Below are 18,551 nucleotides of genomic sequence, written 5' to 3'. Positions count from 1 at the left end.
ACCGGAGAAGATGAAGATGACGACATTTTCTGGTCTAAGTCAACCCGTAGCAGGGACAAGTTGTTGAAAGCGGGAGGTTGCGTCTCCCAGTGGTCAAAGAATGCAGAGAGGCTATGCGGTAGCACTAGGGATAATAAGTGCTACAGTAGGAGGCTTCTTCCCTGGTCACGTTTTCGGTTTTCAAGTTCAAATTTGGCGTCCAAAAGGGAGAATGGCTGGGAAGGGAGTCTTCTAGGCCCAGAGGAAGGAATCATTAATGGGCCCAATAAGACCTTGGCCTAGCCCGTTAGGGCCCAGATAGGGTTGAAAAATAGTGAGCTTCCTGCTGGTCCAGTGGTTATTCAAGCCCACGAGACTGTAGCACTGTCGTCTTCAACGTCCCAGCACGCAGGATCTTCTACAAAGGTGGCCCCACTGTTTGCACGCTCTTAAGGTCCAGTTGAAGTTAGGGCCGGCGGGGACGAGGCTTTCTCTGAAGAGAATGGTTGGGCCTTTGAGAGAAAGGCCCAATCTCTTCCCAACCCTAGCCCACCTTAAGCCGCAATCGTGGGCTGTATTTTAAAAGGCCCGTCATGGTTGGGCCAAAGAAAAGGAGGAACGAAGACCTCTATTAAGAAGGGTTTGTTTCGAAGGGAAGAAAATGATGCAGGGAGAAAAGGAAAAGCTCCTGAGGTTCAGACGAGAGGCTCTAAGCATAAGGAAGAGAAGGTTGTTTCAAAAAAACTGTGGACTACCCTTTTTCATCCAAGTTTCGATCGCCGACAAGGACTTCAAAGTCGCAACGAGCCTCTTTTCCTCGGGAAGACATCGTCAGTTAGCAAAGTCAGTTTATTGGAAGAGGATTTTGGGATGGGATCTCAGCTGGAACAAGGATTCAGAGCGAGTCCTCTCTTTCACTGTCAATCGGCAAGGAATCGAAAGTAGTGTTTGGGGGAAGGGACCCCGTCGTCAAGAGGCGAAGCGGCTTTGCGCAATCCCTTCGAAGAAGACAAAGAACGTTCTTTGGGCCGAGTGGGGTCCGATCTTCGAGATTCATCAGTCACGAATTCACCTTCTAGTCCAGAAATCAGAGGTAAAGGGCTCAACTTTGAGGGGATTTGTGAAATGTCGGGAGTGGAAAACTTGGAGGTAAGCCTGTATTCACCTTTTCAGCCACCCAAGTATTCTTCTATCCCTTCTTATGGTTTGGCACTTCTTTTGTCGAGTCCCTCTGGTCCAGATCTTCCTAGTTCAGTCTCTCTTTCTCAACCTCCCATGGAAAATCGAGTAATTTCTGAATTTTTTCCTAAAAAAGACGTTGTTGGCACTTTTTATCAAAAATATGTTGGCATTCCTATCCGTGGTGAGAAGGAGACCCAGTTGGCTTTATCAAACCAGATGTCTGAGAGTTTTAACCCTAGTAAGTCTAAACCCAACTTGTCTAAGGAGGTATCTAACCTGGTTACAGGTAACCAGGGTGATACTATGGTCTCTCCAACGGGCGAGTTCCATATAGATGGCATGTCCCCCAAGAAAATGGCTAAAGTGCGTGAGGTTTTAAGTTCTCGGTGGTTAGGGTCTGTGAGTTTCTCCATGAAAATTATCAGTTGGAATACCAGAGGCTTGGGATCAAGGAATAAGATAAGGGTGGTTAAAGATTTTCTGAGGTCAGAGAATCCGGATGTTGTGATCATTCAGGAAACAAAAAAGGTGAAATGTGATAGAAGGTTTGTGGGTAGTGTCTGGACGGTCAAAAATAAGGATTGGGTTGCTATTCTGGGGTGCGGGGCTTCAGGTGGGATTTTGATTATTTGGGACTTGAAAAAGCTGCGTAGTGAGGAGGCGGTAATAGGATCCTTCTCGGTCTCAGTCAAGTTTGATTTGGTAGGATGCGGATCTTTTTGGATATCCACAGTTTATGGCCCAAACAGCCCATCACTTAGGAAGGACTTTTGGGTGGAGCTTTTAGACATTTTTGGCCTATCTTTTCCGTTATGGTGCGTGGGCAGTGATTTTAATGTCATAAGGAGAAGTTCAGAAAAATTGGGTGGTTCTAGTTTAACTTCAAGCATGAAGGACTTTGATAGTTTTATAAGAGAATGTGAATTGCTTGATCCACCTTTACGGAACGCATCATTCACTTGGTCAAACATGCAAGAGCCTCCCGTGTGTAAGAGATTGGATCGTTTCCTTGAATCAAATGAGTGGGGGCATCTCTTTCCCAAGGGCCTTCAAGAAGTTCTTCCTAGAAGGACTTCGGATCATTGGCCGATTGTTTTGGATACCAACCCGTTCAAGTGGGGCCCAACACCTTTTAGGTTTGAGAATATGTGGTTGCAACATCCTGGTTTCAAGGAGAATTTTAGAAATTGGTGGAGAGGTTTTCAAGAAAATGGGTGGGAAGGTCACAAGTTCATGAGGAGATTACAATTTGTTAAAGCCAATTTGAAAGAGTGGAATAAGGTTTCTTTCGGAGAGCTAAATGAAAGGAAAAAAAGCATCCTCAATGATTTAGCCAACCTTGATGCCATTTAGCAAGTAGGGGGTCTCACTTCTAAACTTTTAGTTCAAAGAGCCTTAAAAAAGGGGGAGCTAGAGGAATTAATTTTGAGGGAAGAAATTCATTGGAGACAAAAAGTTAGGGTGAAATAGGTTAAGGAAGGGGATTGTAACTCAAAGTTTTTTCATAAAGTGGCTAATGGCAGGCGAAGTAGGAAATTTATCAAGGTGTTAGAGAATGAAAGTGGCCTAGTATTGAATAATGCTGAGAGTATCACATAGGAGATTTTACTTTACTTTGAAAAGCTCTACGCTAGTCCTACTGGAGTCTTGGAGTGTTGAAGGTTTAGATTGGTCCCCTATATCGGAAGAGAGTGCATCTAGGTTGGACTCCCCTTTCACTGAAGAAGAGATTTCTAAGGCCATTTTTTAGTTGGATAAGGATAAGGCGTCGGGGCCTGATGGCTTTACCATTACAGTATTTTAAGATTGTTGGGATGTGATCAAGGAGGATTTAGTGAGAATGTTTGCAAAGTTTCACAGAAGCAGGATTATCAATCAAAGCACTAATGCCTTTTTCATAGTTCTGTTACCCAAAAAAAGTTTGACAAAGAAAATCTCAGACTTTAGACCCATTAGCTTGATCACTAGTCTCTACAAGATAATAGCCAAAGTGCTTTCAGGGCGTCTAAGAGGGGTACTACATGAAACCATACATTCTACTCAAGGCGCTTTTGTTCAAGGAAGACAAATTTTGAATGCGGTTCTCATAGCCAATGAGATAGTGGATGAGAAAAGACGATCAGGGAAGGAAGGAGTCGTCTTCAAAATTGACTTTGAAAAGGCTTATGATCATGTGAGTTGGGATTTTTTGGATCACGTGTTGGAGAAAAAGGGGTTCAGTCCTAAATGGAGGAAATGGGCGAGTGGTTGTTTGTCCTCGGTATCTTATGCAGTCTTGGTGAATGGACACGCTAAAGGGTGGGTTAAGGCTTCTAGAGGCCTAAGACAAGGCGACCCTTTGTCCCATTTTTTGTTTACTTTAGTCACAGATGTACTGAGCAAGATGCTATTGAGAGCAGAGGAAAGATATTTGTTAGAGGATTTCAGGGTGGGCAGGAACAGAACTAGGGTGACCCATTTGCAATTCGCAAATGATACCATTTTCTTTTCTAACGATAGGGAGGAAGATTTGCAGACTCTCAAGAGTCTTTTGTTAATGTTTGGGCATATTTTTGGGCTCAAGGTCAACCTAAACAAGAGTAATATTTATGACATCAATCTTGATTAGAATCATCTTTCTAGGTTGGCTGAGTTGCTTGATTGCAAGGCTTCTAGTTGACCTATACTCTATTTGGGTCTCCTTTTGGGAGGGAATCCCAAGGCCTGTGGCTTTTAGGATCCAGTGATTGAGAGAATCTCAAGAAGATTAGATGGGTGGCAAAAGGCTTATTTATCTTTTGGAGGAAGAATAACTCTTATCCAATCTTGCCTCACCCACATGCCCTGTTACTTCCTCTCTTTGTTTAAGATACTTGCTTCTGTGGCTGCAAAAATTGAGAGGTTGCAAAGGGATTTTTTATGGTCAGGGATTAGGAAAAGTAAAAGAGATCATCTAGTTAGTTAGAATATAGTGTGTAATCCGAAGGCAAAAGGGGGATTGGGATTTGGGAAGATTTCCCTAAGGAATCTCACTCTCTTAGGGAAATGGCTGTGGAGGTACCCTAGAGAGGGTTCAGCTCTATGGCATCAAGTCATCTTAAGCATTTATGGTTTTCACTCTAATGGTTGGGATGCTAACACTTTAGTCAAATGGTCACATCGTTATCCTTGGAAGGCTATTGCACAAGTCTTTGAGGAGTTTTCCATGTTTACTCGATTTGTGGTAGGAAATAGGGAAACAATTCGATTCTGGGAAGATTTGTGGTGGGGGGACCAATCTTTAGGATCCCAATATCCAAGACTATTTAGAGTAGTCTTGGATAAAAAATAGTCTTGGATAAAAATATTCCTATCTCTTCAATTCTCTGTCCTAATCGTCCTTTCTCTTGGAACTTTAATTTTCGCCATAACCTTTCAGATTTTGAGATAGAAGATTTAGAAGGCCTCATGCGATCACTTGATGGTTTGCATCTATCACCTTCGGTTTCAGATGTCAGATCCTGGCCTTTATCTTCTTCAAGGCTTTTTTCAGTCAAATCTTTCTTTCTAGCCTTATCCCATTTTTTTGGTTCTCCTCCGGTTTTTCCTTCTAAGTTCGTGTGGAATTCTCAAGTCCCTTTTAAAGTGAAGTCCTTTGTCTGGTTAGTGGCACACAAGACGGTAAATACTAATGACATGCTACAATTGAGAAAACCTTACAAAGGTCTTAGTCCTGATATTTGTATTCTGTGCATAGGGAATCAACAGATCATCTTTTCCTACATTGCTCTTTGATGATGGGGTTGTGGCACAGATTATTTCAGTTAGCCAAGATGGATTGGGTCCCCCCGAGGAGCATCTTTGACATGATGTCCATCAAATTTAATGGATTTGGTTCATCTAAGAAAGGGAAGGGGATAGTTTTGTGGCAAGCTGCGAGCATCGCTTTAATTTGGGTTGTGTGGCGGGAAAGAAACACGAGGATTTTTTAGAATAAAGCAAGGAATTTAGAGAATCTTTGGGATTCTATTTTTTTCCTTGCTTCTCTTTGGGCTTTCTACTCCAAGGTTTTTAAGGGGACTCCCCTTAATGTGGTGCAACTTGACTGGTTAACGGTGTGTAATTCCCAAGGATTAGTCTAATCTAGAGTGCTAGCTTGTTTTTCGGTGTACTTTCTTTTTTTTTTTTTACTTGTAGTTTAGTTTTCTTTGGTGGGAGGATTTCTCATCCTTCTCTTGTACTTCGTTTTTCGTTCAATATATCTCTTTGTCGTTTCCTATCAAAAAAAAAATAATAGGATTTGTAGAGAAACTTCCATCCTAATTAAATCTCAAACCAACCTGTACTTACAATCTCTTCAAATCATCGTGTCTTGAATCAGTCGCTTCCACCATTCCTACCTTCCAATCTTGAAATTTTCCATTAAAAAAAAAATGTGGGCAAAGGAAGCGGGCAAGGGGTTAGGGGGCTTAGGGGGTGGTGTTATGGACCTCCAATGCCTAACAACACCCACTTCCTTCCAAACTTCCACTGGCCAAGCATCCTTAGAATTGGCAATGCAGTACAAGGGAAGATAAGAGGAACTCAAAATAGAATCACCACATCACAAGCCATGCCAAATATGCTTTCATCTCTACTTCAAATCCAGTCCACATGAAACTCTATCCACACTCTACTAATGGTTTTCCACAATTCCACCCTATACTCTTCCCTCCCTTCACAAGAACACCACCCACACATCCCTAAGATAATCTGTCTCCACAACCTATTGCTCTTCACAGCGAACCTCCAACGCTATTTTCTAAGAAGGGACTTGTTGAGAAAAGATAAGTTTCTAATGCCTAAGCCACCCCTACTCTTACCCAAGAAAACAATCAACCAATTTACTAAATGAAGTTTCTTCTCCATGGACCACTCCTCTAAAGGATACCCCTTTGAATTTTTTCTTAGCTTAAACGTAAGCTTCTTGGAATGACAAAAAGGGACATGAAGTAGATAGTCAAGCAAGACAGCATACTCTTTAGAAAGGTTAATCTTCCACACTTAGAGAGATATTGCCATTTCAAAAAAAGCAACATCTTATGAAATGTCTCCTCCACTACATCTCAAACCAAATAATACTTAAAAGGAATCACCTAATAGGAAGACTAAATAGGCAATTTTCCAACCCCAAATCCCAACAGGAAGACTAACTCTCCTAAATTAGGAACCTCGCATACTGAGATTAATTCACTTTTCTCCAGCTTGATGCTTAACCCCGATACCACCTCATACCAAAGAAGAGACCACCTCAAGTAGATTAATTGCTCCATGGAAGCCTAACAAAAGAGAAGCCAGTCACCAACAAAAAGTACATGGGATGTCTTTTTTCCCTCTCACCCATAACCCATGCCTTTCCTCCTTAAAACCTAAGATAAAACACTTATCCCCTGCCTTAGCAAGCAAGCAGCTCAAAGCCTTTAACTTCAATACAAAAATACAAGGGGAGTAAGGATCACCTTGTCTCAAACCCCTGGAGCTTCAACCAAAGTCAATAGAAGACCTAGTCTCTAAAACAAAGAATCTCACTATAACAATGAAGAATTTATAAATCGAATCCACCTTTGGCCAAAACCATGGTATCCAACACTAACAAAACAAAATTTACAATTAACACAATTGTAGATTTTTTTCAATGTCCAATTTGCATGTCACCCTTCCTCTCAAGTTCTTCAGTCTTCAAATTTATAGCTTCATTTGTTATCAAAGTCGCAATCATAATTTGTCTAACTTCAACAAAATCATTATTAGACTCGATACCACTTTTACACTCTACCTTTTTCAATATGTTTGTAGACACTTTTGCCATAATTTCATACAAACCCCTCCTACAAGATCATAGGTTTAAATCTTTTGAGTATTCCACTCTCCCCCTTTCAGGAATAAACACAAAGAAGGTAAAATTAAGACTTCAGTTAAAAAGCCCTTGACTCATAGAACTAATTATTCAAACCCAACACCTTACCTTAGCAAATTCCCTACAGCTTTGCCAAAATGCCAAAATGAAACCATCAAAAGCAAGAGCTATATCCACATCTAAACTGACTAACACTACAAATATCTCCTCCTTAGCCAAAAACACTTTAAAAACCAAGGAATCAACCCTATCCAAAGATCTGAAAGTGATCCCTCCAGAAAAGGCCTCCACTTACAAGAATCTAAGAATAGGAGTTTGAAGAGAGACACAGAGAGAGAGCCAAACAGAATTCACCTTTAATCTTTCAATAACACTTCTTTTTCAATGAGCATTCATCGTCAATAAAAGAACTTTGTATTTCCATCCCCTTTTGGCCGTAATTCTCTAGATTTTTGCCTCCAAGAAATTTCCTCAAAATTAGCCAATATTTGAAATCATCCATAGTGAACAATCTTACCTCCATCTCTTCTTAAGAAAAAGCCCTTTCCTTTCCTCCTCATCCCATTTCCCAATTTGTTCCAAAGCTTTAGTCTTGTGCCTCACCACATTCCTAAAAACCCTTTTATTCCACACCTTCAAGTTTTCCCTCAGAGCTTTCAATTTGGAGACCGAAAGAAAATGCTTGTCTCCCTTACATCATAGCTCATCCACCAGTTGTTCACCAAATCCTTAAAACTATCGACCTTAAGCCACATGTTTCAAAGAAAAATAGAGTTCTTCCTTTTATTTCCCCAACCCGACTAGCAAAATAGGACCATGATCTAAGACAGGTGTAGGCCACAAATATTGTGCTAATTAGAGAAGTAGTCATCCAAATCAATGAACACGAAAAAATTATCCCTTTTCTCATATATTTTATCTATCTACAAACGAGCCCTTTTTATAGGCTAGTTACAAAAAAATGTAAAAAATTGAAACATACAAAATAGGAAACTAAGGTAGTGTTTGTTTTTTTTACTTGATTCTAAATAGAAATTAAAGTTAAATAGTGTTTTAATAGTGTTAAGTACTAGGTTGTTTGTTTTTGTAATATTTTATTTCTATTAAGTATTAAAAAGTAAAGAAAAACCAACATGTTACTTTTTTCATTTAGAAAAAGCCAAATATTTTGGCTTTTTTTATTCACCCAAAAATTTATAATGGTCATGAAAAAGTAGATGGCAAAAAGCTAAAAAATAAAACACCCTCTAAATATGTATAGATGGACATATAACATCCTAATCAATTTTTCATTCTAATCCCACAAAATCTGGACCTAAAAAATAAGAAATGGATTCATCCATGATATGATTCTCCACATGCATAAACAAGAACACCAAAAGAATCAAATCCAAGTCCCTCCTTAACCCACCCTACCATTAACACCTAAGCCAAGGCCTAAGGAACAAGATAAATAAATCTTAAACAAGAGGAAGATCCAATATTTGATGAAAAAGGAATTATCCACCCAATCATAAATACAATGTTGTGTTGAGTTTGGTATTATGATAAAATCTGTAGAGAAATTAGAACATCTTAAGGCCCTTTAAAATGTGCAGTAGTTTTCTCCCAAAAGAACAAATTAAAAACAAATTCAGGAAAACGCCTGACACTGGAACATGAATAACTTGGCACATACACTGAGTATCAACCATTATCCTCATTGCCTAAAGTATGGCTCAATATCACTATTGTATGGTCCTGTCTAAATAGAATAGCCTTTAGTAGAACGCAAGATTTGGGAACTATGCCATCTTAGCAAATCTGTCAAATTTTGACCTTATCATCTTCATTCAAACCTTACACCAGCTGTTTTGTGCTAGTTTTTTTTTTTATCACATAGCTTTCAACAGCCATGAAGGTGTTCGAAATCAATGGGCACTCTCTCTGTCTCGCCCTCTTCACTAACGTCTCGAACTCCAATTAGCTAGAGATACTGAGATGTCTGCTAAAAGAGGAGGCAGATGCTGGTTTGCAGTGGACTCAAAGTCCTTTGAAATTTCTGTGGAGGTATATGGGGCAAGACTTAAGGGAATTATTATGAAAAGGAGCAGAGGTTTTACTTCGTGGGTCATGTTTGGAAACCTCAGTTTGTGTTGTTTGTTGGAAGGAGTGGAGGCTTGCTACAAGGGTGTTATTGTGTAGGGTTTTGTTAAAAGTTGGGAAGATGGAGGAAAGAGGTTTAAGCTGGAAAGTCGTGCAAATGAGGCAGATAGGTTCTTATTGTGCTCTGTGGTTGACTCAGAATCAAAGAGATATTGTTTAGTGTTTTTAGAAGGAAAAGGTATTTTGAGAGGATGGGTCTTGTTGGCTGAAAATCTTCGCTTCCTTGGAGTTTTGACTCGGGATGAGCCCAAGGGAACTGCTGCTTCCTATGAGACAAGGAGTACAGATGGGAAATCTGAGGGGAAAGCCAAAAAATCCTATGTTGATGTGGTGAAAACAAGAGTGAAAAAGTTAGGGGAAGCAATGTGGTTACAGTTGGGGGAGAAAAATATTCTAAGGGAAAGGGAGTTAATGGACCGGTGCCTGGTTGGGAGATGGGGACAGTCTCCAGTGTCGGATCCAGATATGCCCGCTCTTGAAAGTTGGGGGAGATCCCTATGGAATATTAAAGGAGGGGTGAAGTTTGCGAGGCTGGGGAGGGCTCTCTTGCTAATCAAATTTGAGAATAAAGAAGAGGCAGATAAGGTGCTTTTAAGAGGACACTGATGGTTCAAGGAATCAATCCTGCACTTGGATAGGTGGGACCCAAAGGTGGGGTGTTCTCAAAATGTGAGAGAGCCAAGAGTTTTTGGGTGAGAGTAGTGGGCTTACCGTTGCATTTTTGGAATCAGGAAGTTTTTAGAAAAATCGAAGATTGTTGCGAGGGGTTTGTCACAGTGGATGGAGACACTGCTAACTTTAAGGAACTACAATGGGCCAGATTATTAGTGAGATCTGAAGGTTTAGAGTGGTCGAGCTCCTTGCAAGTAGCAGTTGGGTCTTTTTGTTATGCTTTCCAGCTATGGTGGGAGGTGAAACCAGGGTTGTCGGAAGTGGTTCCAGTGATAAAAAACGAGAAGGGTAAGGAGCGGGAGGTTAGGGATGACGGAGAAGGAGATTCACGCGCTGGATTCAAAATGGAGAAGGTACAGACGCATAGGGAACCTGCAAAAGTGGTTGAGTCGTGCAAAGTTGGTGAAGGGGGCTGCAGAAAGGAAGTTGAGTCCTCTGGTACTGTGTTGGAAACAGTAGCAGAGGCCGATAGGACAGAAGGAGGCCAACGACCAATTTGGGGGAAGAGTTCTTGTTTCGGGCTTGGAAAAAAACTTTCGTTGGGCCGGCAAAGGGAGTCGAGGTGAGGGAGAGAGCCCACTAAGGAGGGCCAAGTGTTTGAAGTCTTTAAAGACTTAATGGAGTTGGGCCGGCCCATGATGGAGCCTTCTAAAGGCCCGGTGGAGGTGGGACGACCCAACTTGGAGAATTTAAAAAGGGTTAGGGCTTGCGATGGGAGTCTCTGCGTCTGGGGAGAGCAAGAGGGGGAATTGTTTGGTCCCTAGCTGGGGTCGCTTCGTCCGGCCTTTAATCGCTCAGTAATCACCGACGAAGTGTTGATGGAGGAGGCTTCCAGGTATTCTAATCAATTCTCTTGTTCTTTGTTTTCATTGGGGAAGAGGGAAATCTCTCTTTCTTCTACTCCTTCTGGGCGGGACGGGGAAGGTGTTGCCACTGCCAGGGTTTCCGATCGGGGCAGTGGTTCAGAAGTCGTAGGGGGACCTGTTATGGGCCCGTTAAGGATGATATTGGCGGATGGGAGGGAGGCCGAGGTCTCGGATTTGGCGGGTAGGGAGTCTAGGACTTCCGAGGGGGCGTCAGAGGGGGTTTCGGAAAGGGTCTCCCAAGAGGATGAGAAGGAGAGGGTCGAAGAGGGGGAACTATGTTGGCATTCTAGTAGCATGGCTAAGTTTAGCCGCTATCTTGGAATGTCCACGGAGGGCTTCGAAGGGGAAATTTTGTTTTTACTTAAAAGAATGAAAGAGAGGAAACTTCAAAAAGGAAAGTTGAATGGTAGAAAAAAGAAAAAATTGGGGTCGTCAAAATTCGAAAGTTGGAATGGACGGTGAACTATCTTGGAGGAGGAAGAGAAGGGGGGGGGAGTACGAGCAGGTCTAAATGAAGCTCCGACTACTTACTTGGAATGTAAGAAGGGCCAATAATTGCGATAAGAAGAAGGTGATCAAAGCTTTGATAAAGAAGAATAGGGTGGATCTGGCTTGCCTACAGGAAACCAAGATTCAGGAAATGTCAATGGGCATTATCCGTAGTTTAGAAGTGGGAAGATTCCTTGAATGGGGAGCTGTAGATTCAAGGGGTGCAGCCGGAGGTATAGTGGTATTTTGGGGTAACAGGGTGTTGGATTTGGTTGACCTTCAAAAAGGATTGTTCTCTATTTCTTGCATTTTTAAGAGCTGCGAGGATGGTTTCATATGGACGTTTACAGAGGTTTATGGCCCAACATTGAGGAGTAATAGGGAGAGTTTTTGGGAGGAGTTGAGGGCCATTAAGGGGCTTTGGAATGGGCCGTGGTGTGTTGCAGGGGATTTTAATGCCATTCTAAGTCCGGAAGAGCGCAACAGAGAAAGGAGCTTGAATTCAAACATGAGAAGGTTCTCGGAAGTTATAGAAGATCTAGAGTTAAAGGATCTGCCTATGGTTGGGAGCCCTTTTACTTGGATTGGAGGGGTGAATAACCAATCTTTTTCAAGGTTGGATCGTTTTTTGGTTAATGAGGGGTGGGATAGTCATTTTGGTGATGAGAGGCAGTTTGTTCTACCAAGATTGGTGTCCAATCACTTTCCGCTTCTTCTGGACGGAGGAGGCCTGAGAAAAGGCCCTTCCCCGTTTAGATTTGAGAATACGTGGCTAAAAGTGGAAGGTGTTAAGGACCTGTTAAAGTATTGGTGGGAGGAAGGTAGCTTCAGTGGATCCCCAAGTTTTATCTTGGCTGAAAAACGAAAATTTATGAAGGCTAAGTTGAAGGAGTGGAACAGAAACACCTTTGGTAGGGTTGAATATAGAAAGAATTTGGCTTTGGAGCAGATGGAGTTTTGGGATGCCAAGGAGAAAATTAGCAAACTGTCGTTGGAAGAGCTGGAAGCTAGAAATGAAGCAAGGGAAGACTATAAAAGATGGGTCTTACTTGAAGAAATCACATAGAGACAAAAATCTAGGGAAATGTGGCTGAAAGAGGGAGATAGAAATACCGGTTTTTTCCACAAGATGGCCAATGCTCACAGGAGGAGGAATAATGTGGACAGAATTAAAATTAATGGAGCTTGGCTTACGGAGGAGAATGGAATTAGGGAAGGGATTGCCAATGCTTTTAGGTTGTTGTTGTCCGATCCGGGGGAATGGCGCCCTTCTGTTTCCGGGCTGCAGTTTGAGACTTTGGAGCCTTTGGACGCTAGTGCTTTGGAGACTTCGTTTACACCGTTTACGGAATAGGAGGTCTTTGATGCACTATTGGGTTGTAATGGGGATAAAGCCCTGGGGCCAGATGGATTCTCTATGGCCTTTTGGCAATTTGCTTGGGAATTTGTGAAGGCTGATGTGATGTGTTTTTTCAAGGAATTCTATGAAAATGGCAAATTTGTTAAAAGCCTAAATGCAACTTTTATGGTCCCAATTCCAAAAAAAAACCAGGGGTTTAAGCCTTAGAGGATTTTAGGCCTATAAGCTTGGTGGGAAGCTTGTACAAGTGGCTGGCCAAGGTCTTAGCCAATAGGCTAAAAAAAGTGGTTCGAAAGGTGGTCTCCAAGGCTCAAGGGGCGTTTGTGGAAGGTAGACAAATCCTAGATGTAGTGTTGATAGCTAATAAAGCCATTGATTCGGTCCTCAAGAATAATGAGAGTGGCATTTTGTGCAAACTAGATATAGAGAAGGTGTATGATAATGTGGACTGGACTTTTATTCTCACAGTTATGCAGAAAATGAGTTTTGGGGAAAAATGGATCAGGTGGATTAAGTAGTGCATATCCACTGCAAGTTTCTCCGTGTTGGTCAATGGAACCCCTACGGGCTTCTTCCAAAGCTCCAAGGGTTTGAGACAGGGCGATCCTCTTTCCCCTTATCTCTTTGTGATAGCTATGGAGGTCTTTAGTGCTCTTCTCAAAAGGGCTATAGAGGGAGGTTTCTTATTGGGTTGTAGGGTGAAGGATAAGAGTGAAGAAGGGGTCCTAATTTCCCACTTGTTGTTTACTGATGATACACTAGTGTTCTGTAAACCTTCACAAGATCAATTGACTTATCTCAGTTGGTTACTTATGTGGTTTGAGGCCGTTTTGGGATTGAGAATAAATTTGGAAAAAAATGAACTCATTCCAATAGGGAGGGTAGAGAATATGGATGATCTTGCTTGGGAATTTGGTTGTAAACTAGGTAGTCTTCCAATCAACTATTTGGGGATGCCCTTGTGTGCTCCTTTTAAGTCAGTTACAGTTTGGGATGGTGTGGAAGAGCGCTTTCGAAGAAGGTTAGCCATGTGGAGGAGACAATATCTATCCAAAGGAGGGAGGGTGACTCTTATTCGAAGCATGCAATCGAATTTACCCATCTATCTAATGTCATTGTTGTGCTTACCAAGCTCAATCAGACGAAGATTAGAGAAAATCCAAAGGGACTTCCTTTGGGGTGGGGGCAATTTGGAGTGAAAGCCTCATTTAGTAAGATGGGAGTTGGTGTGTTTAAGTAAGAAGAAAGGAGGTTTAGGGGTCAAATGCCTTTCCTTTCTCAACAAGGCTCTTCTTGCTAAATGGAATTAGTGTTTCGCAAATGAGAGAGAGGCTTTGTGGAATCAAGTGATTAGAGGGAAGTATGGAGAAGATAGAGGGGGTCGGTGCTCTCGGGAAGTGAGAGAGGCTCATGGTATGGGGTTGTGGAAAGGAATAAGGATGGATTGGAAGTTGGTGAGCGATAGGATGGTTTTCATTGGAGGGTGAGATTTTGGAGGGATAGATGGTGCGAGGATTCTCCTTTGTGTATGTCATTTCCTTCTCTCTTTGCTTTGACTGTTGAGAAGGAAGCGTGGGTGGCAGATATTTGGGACCCCTTGGCTGAGGGGGGTTGGGGGGTTGGAACCCCTGCTTTTTAAGAGCTTTCACTGATTGGGAGGTAAAGGAGGCGGAAAGATTTTTGGAGAGGCTACATGGTAAGAGAGTTATTAAGGATATGGAGGATATGGTGTACTGGACTGAAACTAATAGTGGTAAATTCTTGGTCAAGTCTCTCTATGCAGCCCTTGAAGCGGGTGGTTCATCTCTGTTTCCTTCAAGATATATTTGGAATGTGAATGTGCAGCCCAAGATTAGTTTCTTTGCATGGGAGGCTACGTGGGGAAAAACCTTAACCTTGGATATGGTCCAGAAAAGAGGACGGGCATTGGCAAATAGATGTTTTATATGTCTTGAGAAAAAGGAGACCATAAACCATCTTCTCCTTCATTGTTCAAGAACAAGGGTGTTATGGGATCTACTTTTTACTTTATTTAGGGAGTCTTGGGTATTGCCTTCTTCAATTAGAGAGACTCTTCTAAGCTGGAATGGTTTTTTCGTGGGCTCAAAACGCAAGAAGGCGTGGAGAGCTGCTCCTCTCCACATTTTCTAGACGGTTTGGAAGGCGAGGAATAGATTGGCTTTCAAGGATGATATGTTGTCAATTCAGCGACTGAAACACTCTTTTATCCTTTCTTTTTGGTCCTAGACTAAGTTGTTCATAGATGATTGCCCTCTAACTATAGCTAATTTTATTGATTGGTTGGGCTCTAAGTAGGATTGTGGATTTGGGCTATCTTTGTTTTTTGGCCTTGTTGAAGGCGGGTGTATAGGTATTGTATACCTTAAGTCGCTATTTTAGCATTTCTTTTATATATGAAATCTTATTTACTTATCAAAAAAAAAAAAAAAAAGAGCATAGCATATTGAAGTTAGTAAAATAAATACAAAGAAGGATGAGAGATCCTCCAAAAAGTACACAAAAAGAAAGCAAGAACCTCCAATTTTAAGAATCCATACAGCTATGATGTTCCACAACCTATTCCCTATGATGGTTTGGATTCAACCATGCTAATTCTGTTTTGTGCTAGTTTTCCAGGGGAAAATCTGCTAATAATTTAAGGCAGCTAATAACCCGATGCAACCCACCTTTCCCTAGGTTTTAAACCAGTAAAGCAGCCAGAAATCATACAGCAATCCTAGAGTCAAAATAAAGCCTATCAATTTCAGCTTCCTATCCAGAATTTTGGGAAGTGCTTCAAATAGAAAGAAAAAATAAAGTAGACAATTATAAAGCACATATAATACAAGAATAAATCAGCATCACACAAATATCACTAAACTGAAGGCTGAAAATATCAAACACAGGTTGAACATAGAATAATCAACATTTCAGACCATCAGAGCTTCAGCAAGCCCTTCTGCAATTGCAGCATCATTGAAACCACCACCAGCAAAGGGTAAAGCAGACAGCCACTGCAAGAAAAGATCAACATCTCTTGTCCAACCACTTCGTTGTACTAAGCAACCTGCATAAAAGAGGGAGAATGAAAAGACAATATTTTAGTTAGTTGATCACATTTTGTAAACTTAGATTAGGCAGCAATATACATTCACCATCTATGTTGCTACAGAAACAAATAATGAGATAATTAAAAAAAAAAACTTACTGCAATTATAAGTTTGATGCAATTCAAGCTTGGTAACATTTAAAACCATAATATGACAAATTCCCCCATTTAATAATTAAACTTTATAAGGTTAGGAATCTGAGAAGAAAATGTATTTTTGGTTTTGTGCCATCTGTCAGATGCAGCATAAAAATTTGACGACTTTGGACAGTAAGTTAAGCCAAGCTAATGTAACTCAGAGAAGTTCAAAATCCAAACACAAATACATGCATACAAGGTTTTATGACTTTGAAACTGCAAAAGTGCAGAAAAGGAATCAGTCCATGGAAGCATTTGAAATTGCAAAAAGTTCAAAACAATTGGGAAAAATAAAAATCTTCAAAATTCAAACTCTTATGAAGCTTTGTACCACAGCCAATTGGGATTGTTTATATATACTTTCTCATGAAAGAAGGGTAGGGGGGGCAGCAATGCATCACATTTTCTTCTAGAAGTGTAGTTTAAACATTTCAATGAAAGATAAATAAAATAAAAAATCTTGCACTATGACCTCAGGAGGTATAAAATACTTACTACAATAAGATCCATGAGCATTAAACACGACCAGAGAGAGCTCAAAGTTAGAAGAAGAGGGCTTCTGTATTTCAAAATTTAAATAAGGCAGTCAGTAATTAGAGAGCAAGAGATATATAATTCATGGAGAAGTTTATAATGCCATCTGCTAGTTTAAAGCTCAGATTCAACAATCACAAAACTAATGACGTAGAAAGTGGAAGTTCCAAGGAGTTATTTGTCCAAGTAAATGCACACATCTTAAACTTAATAAAGTAGATACTTTGATACATTTATAGTTGTTTATAAGTAGTTCAGAGCAGGTCAGTCTGATCAGTTCATGTAGATATACTCTTAAACTTAATAAAGTAGATACTTTGATACATTTATAGTTGTTTATAAGTAGTTCAGAGCAGGTCAGTCTGTAGATATAAAGGGTGTGTTTAGTTATGGATATCTTAATTAGAAAATGGATGTCATAATGGATGTTTCTAACTATAGATTATAATAACTTTGAAAGTTGTGATTTCCATAGACATTAGAATCTCTCATACCCATGTAAGAATTGGTGTTTTTTTAATTTCATTCTTAGAGAATGAAGATACTAATGTTTTCATAACCGAATCAGTTCTGAAAATGTATATTTTATCTACGTTTAATACATTTAAGTTTCTAATTAAAAAAAAAATGTTTTTAGAATCAAATTGGTTATTGAATCGGAAAAGCTACTAGGTCAAGTTTTACTAATCGAACAAGTGGTTCAACCGTAGTCAAACCATGATCTCAACATGACATCATAAATATATAATTTATATATTATTCAAATTAAAAATAATTACAAAAAGTTAGGAATATATGTATATAAATAATTGAAAACTTAATAATATTTCATATTATCTTTAATAGTATCAAATTAAATCGTGATAAGGAAAAATATAAATATATTAATATTTAAAATTTTATTAAATAAAACATGAATAATATGTAAGTGTGAAAACATATTCAAGATGGAAAGAAAATTCTAATATTTACTTTTATCCACATGTCAAAAGTTATATATCTTAATATTTTATAATTATAAAAATTACTACATTTTTTAACTTATATTATTTTCTTACTTATCATTATAAAATCATTATAAAAATAAATGTGGAGTTAAATTTTTATGTTTATTAAAGGGTTTTAAATAATGGAAATTTGAAAAAACAAACATTACTTTTTATATATTTTTACAGCATTATCTAACAAAATGATGAATGGCCTAGTGGTCATCTTTGGCTTCAATTCTTTGGAGACCAAGGCTCAAGTCCTCCCCACCACAATAGCTGCTTTTGGCATCCCATAAGCTATCCCACATTGAAAATATATGAAAGTGATAGGGTCTTTAAAGAGCTTGCAACACATTTAAGCATATTGAGCTGGTTGGAGAGTGGCCTAGAGATGATATTAGGCCCAAATTTGCTTTAGGCTAAAATGAAACCTGGTAAGTCAGTCTTGTTCAACGAATTGGGTATTGGGTTGGCCAATCCAATGTTGATTTAATGGAAAAACAAGTCAATTACATGACTCAAACCAGAAAGCGGTCCAATCAATGGTTGAATCAATTAAACAAGTCGGTTCAACCTGAGTTTGAAAACAATGGAAGACATAGAGGCAAGTGGATAACCCATTTCTATTGCTTCCTTTATTTTATAAGTAAATCATATTTTTATAGCTATTATTTGAGAAGTTGTTATGTAAACTTATATTAATTCCCAAGTAATACCTAAAATATAACCAAACACTAGAATGGGAATAAAACTTGCAAATATGAATTCTTAATTTTAAGCAAATATTAAAATGGAAATCTAATATCTACCATATTTCAAGAATTTATTTTTAGAAATATGATTTTCATTCCCAAATTCAAATGTCGATGAACCAAACACACCTAAAAAGTGCAAATTAGTTTTCAAGACAACATAATAAATATTAGTCTTCAAAATAAATCAAAATAACCATAAGAATCTCCATCCATCCATCCATCCATTCATCCATCCATCCATCCATCCATCCATCTTTTCCCCCTCTTTTCAGAATACTAGCACCCTGCAAGGTATGAATACAATTTAATGCATATCTTCTCTCATTCACCACTCACTTCCCTTTTTTTTTAATGCTTCTATGAAATCCTATTTTCATGATTCCTTACTTTAAGGAATACAAAAGGGTGAGTACGTCATTCCCAACAAGTTGAACACTACACAAAAATCAAACTCTTCCTTTCATCAAGAAATGATGTGG

The 18,551-nt window shown here is 39.6% G+C and overlaps 1 protein-coding gene across 1 annotated transcript in view; it reads right to left on the bottom strand.

Moving 5' to 3' along the window:
- Positions 1-18,551, bottom strand: part of LOC117915753 (mediator of RNA polymerase II transcription subunit 25) — a 70,459-nt gene that overhangs the window by 37,918 nt on the left and 13,990 nt on the right. Inside the window, exons 3-4 of the mRNA XM_034831436.1 lie at positions 16,290-16,353; positions 15,484-15,614 (exon numbers count right to left, since the gene is read on the bottom strand). Coding sequence (XP_034687327.1) covers positions 15,484-15,614; positions 16,290-16,353 — 195 coding nt within the window. The remainder of the gene's footprint in view (positions 1-15,483; positions 15,615-16,289; positions 16,354-18,551) is intronic.

This window comes from Vitis riparia, chromosome 1 (assembly GCF_004353265.1).
Source record: "Vitis riparia cultivar Riparia Gloire de Montpellier isolate 1030 chromosome 1, EGFV_Vit.rip_1.0, whole genome shotgun sequence".
NCBI lineage: Eukaryota > Viridiplantae > Streptophyta > Magnoliopsida > Vitales > Vitaceae > Vitis > Vitis riparia.
Note: the sequence above shows the minus strand (reverse complement) of the source record. Positions and strands in the feature narration are given on the sequence as shown.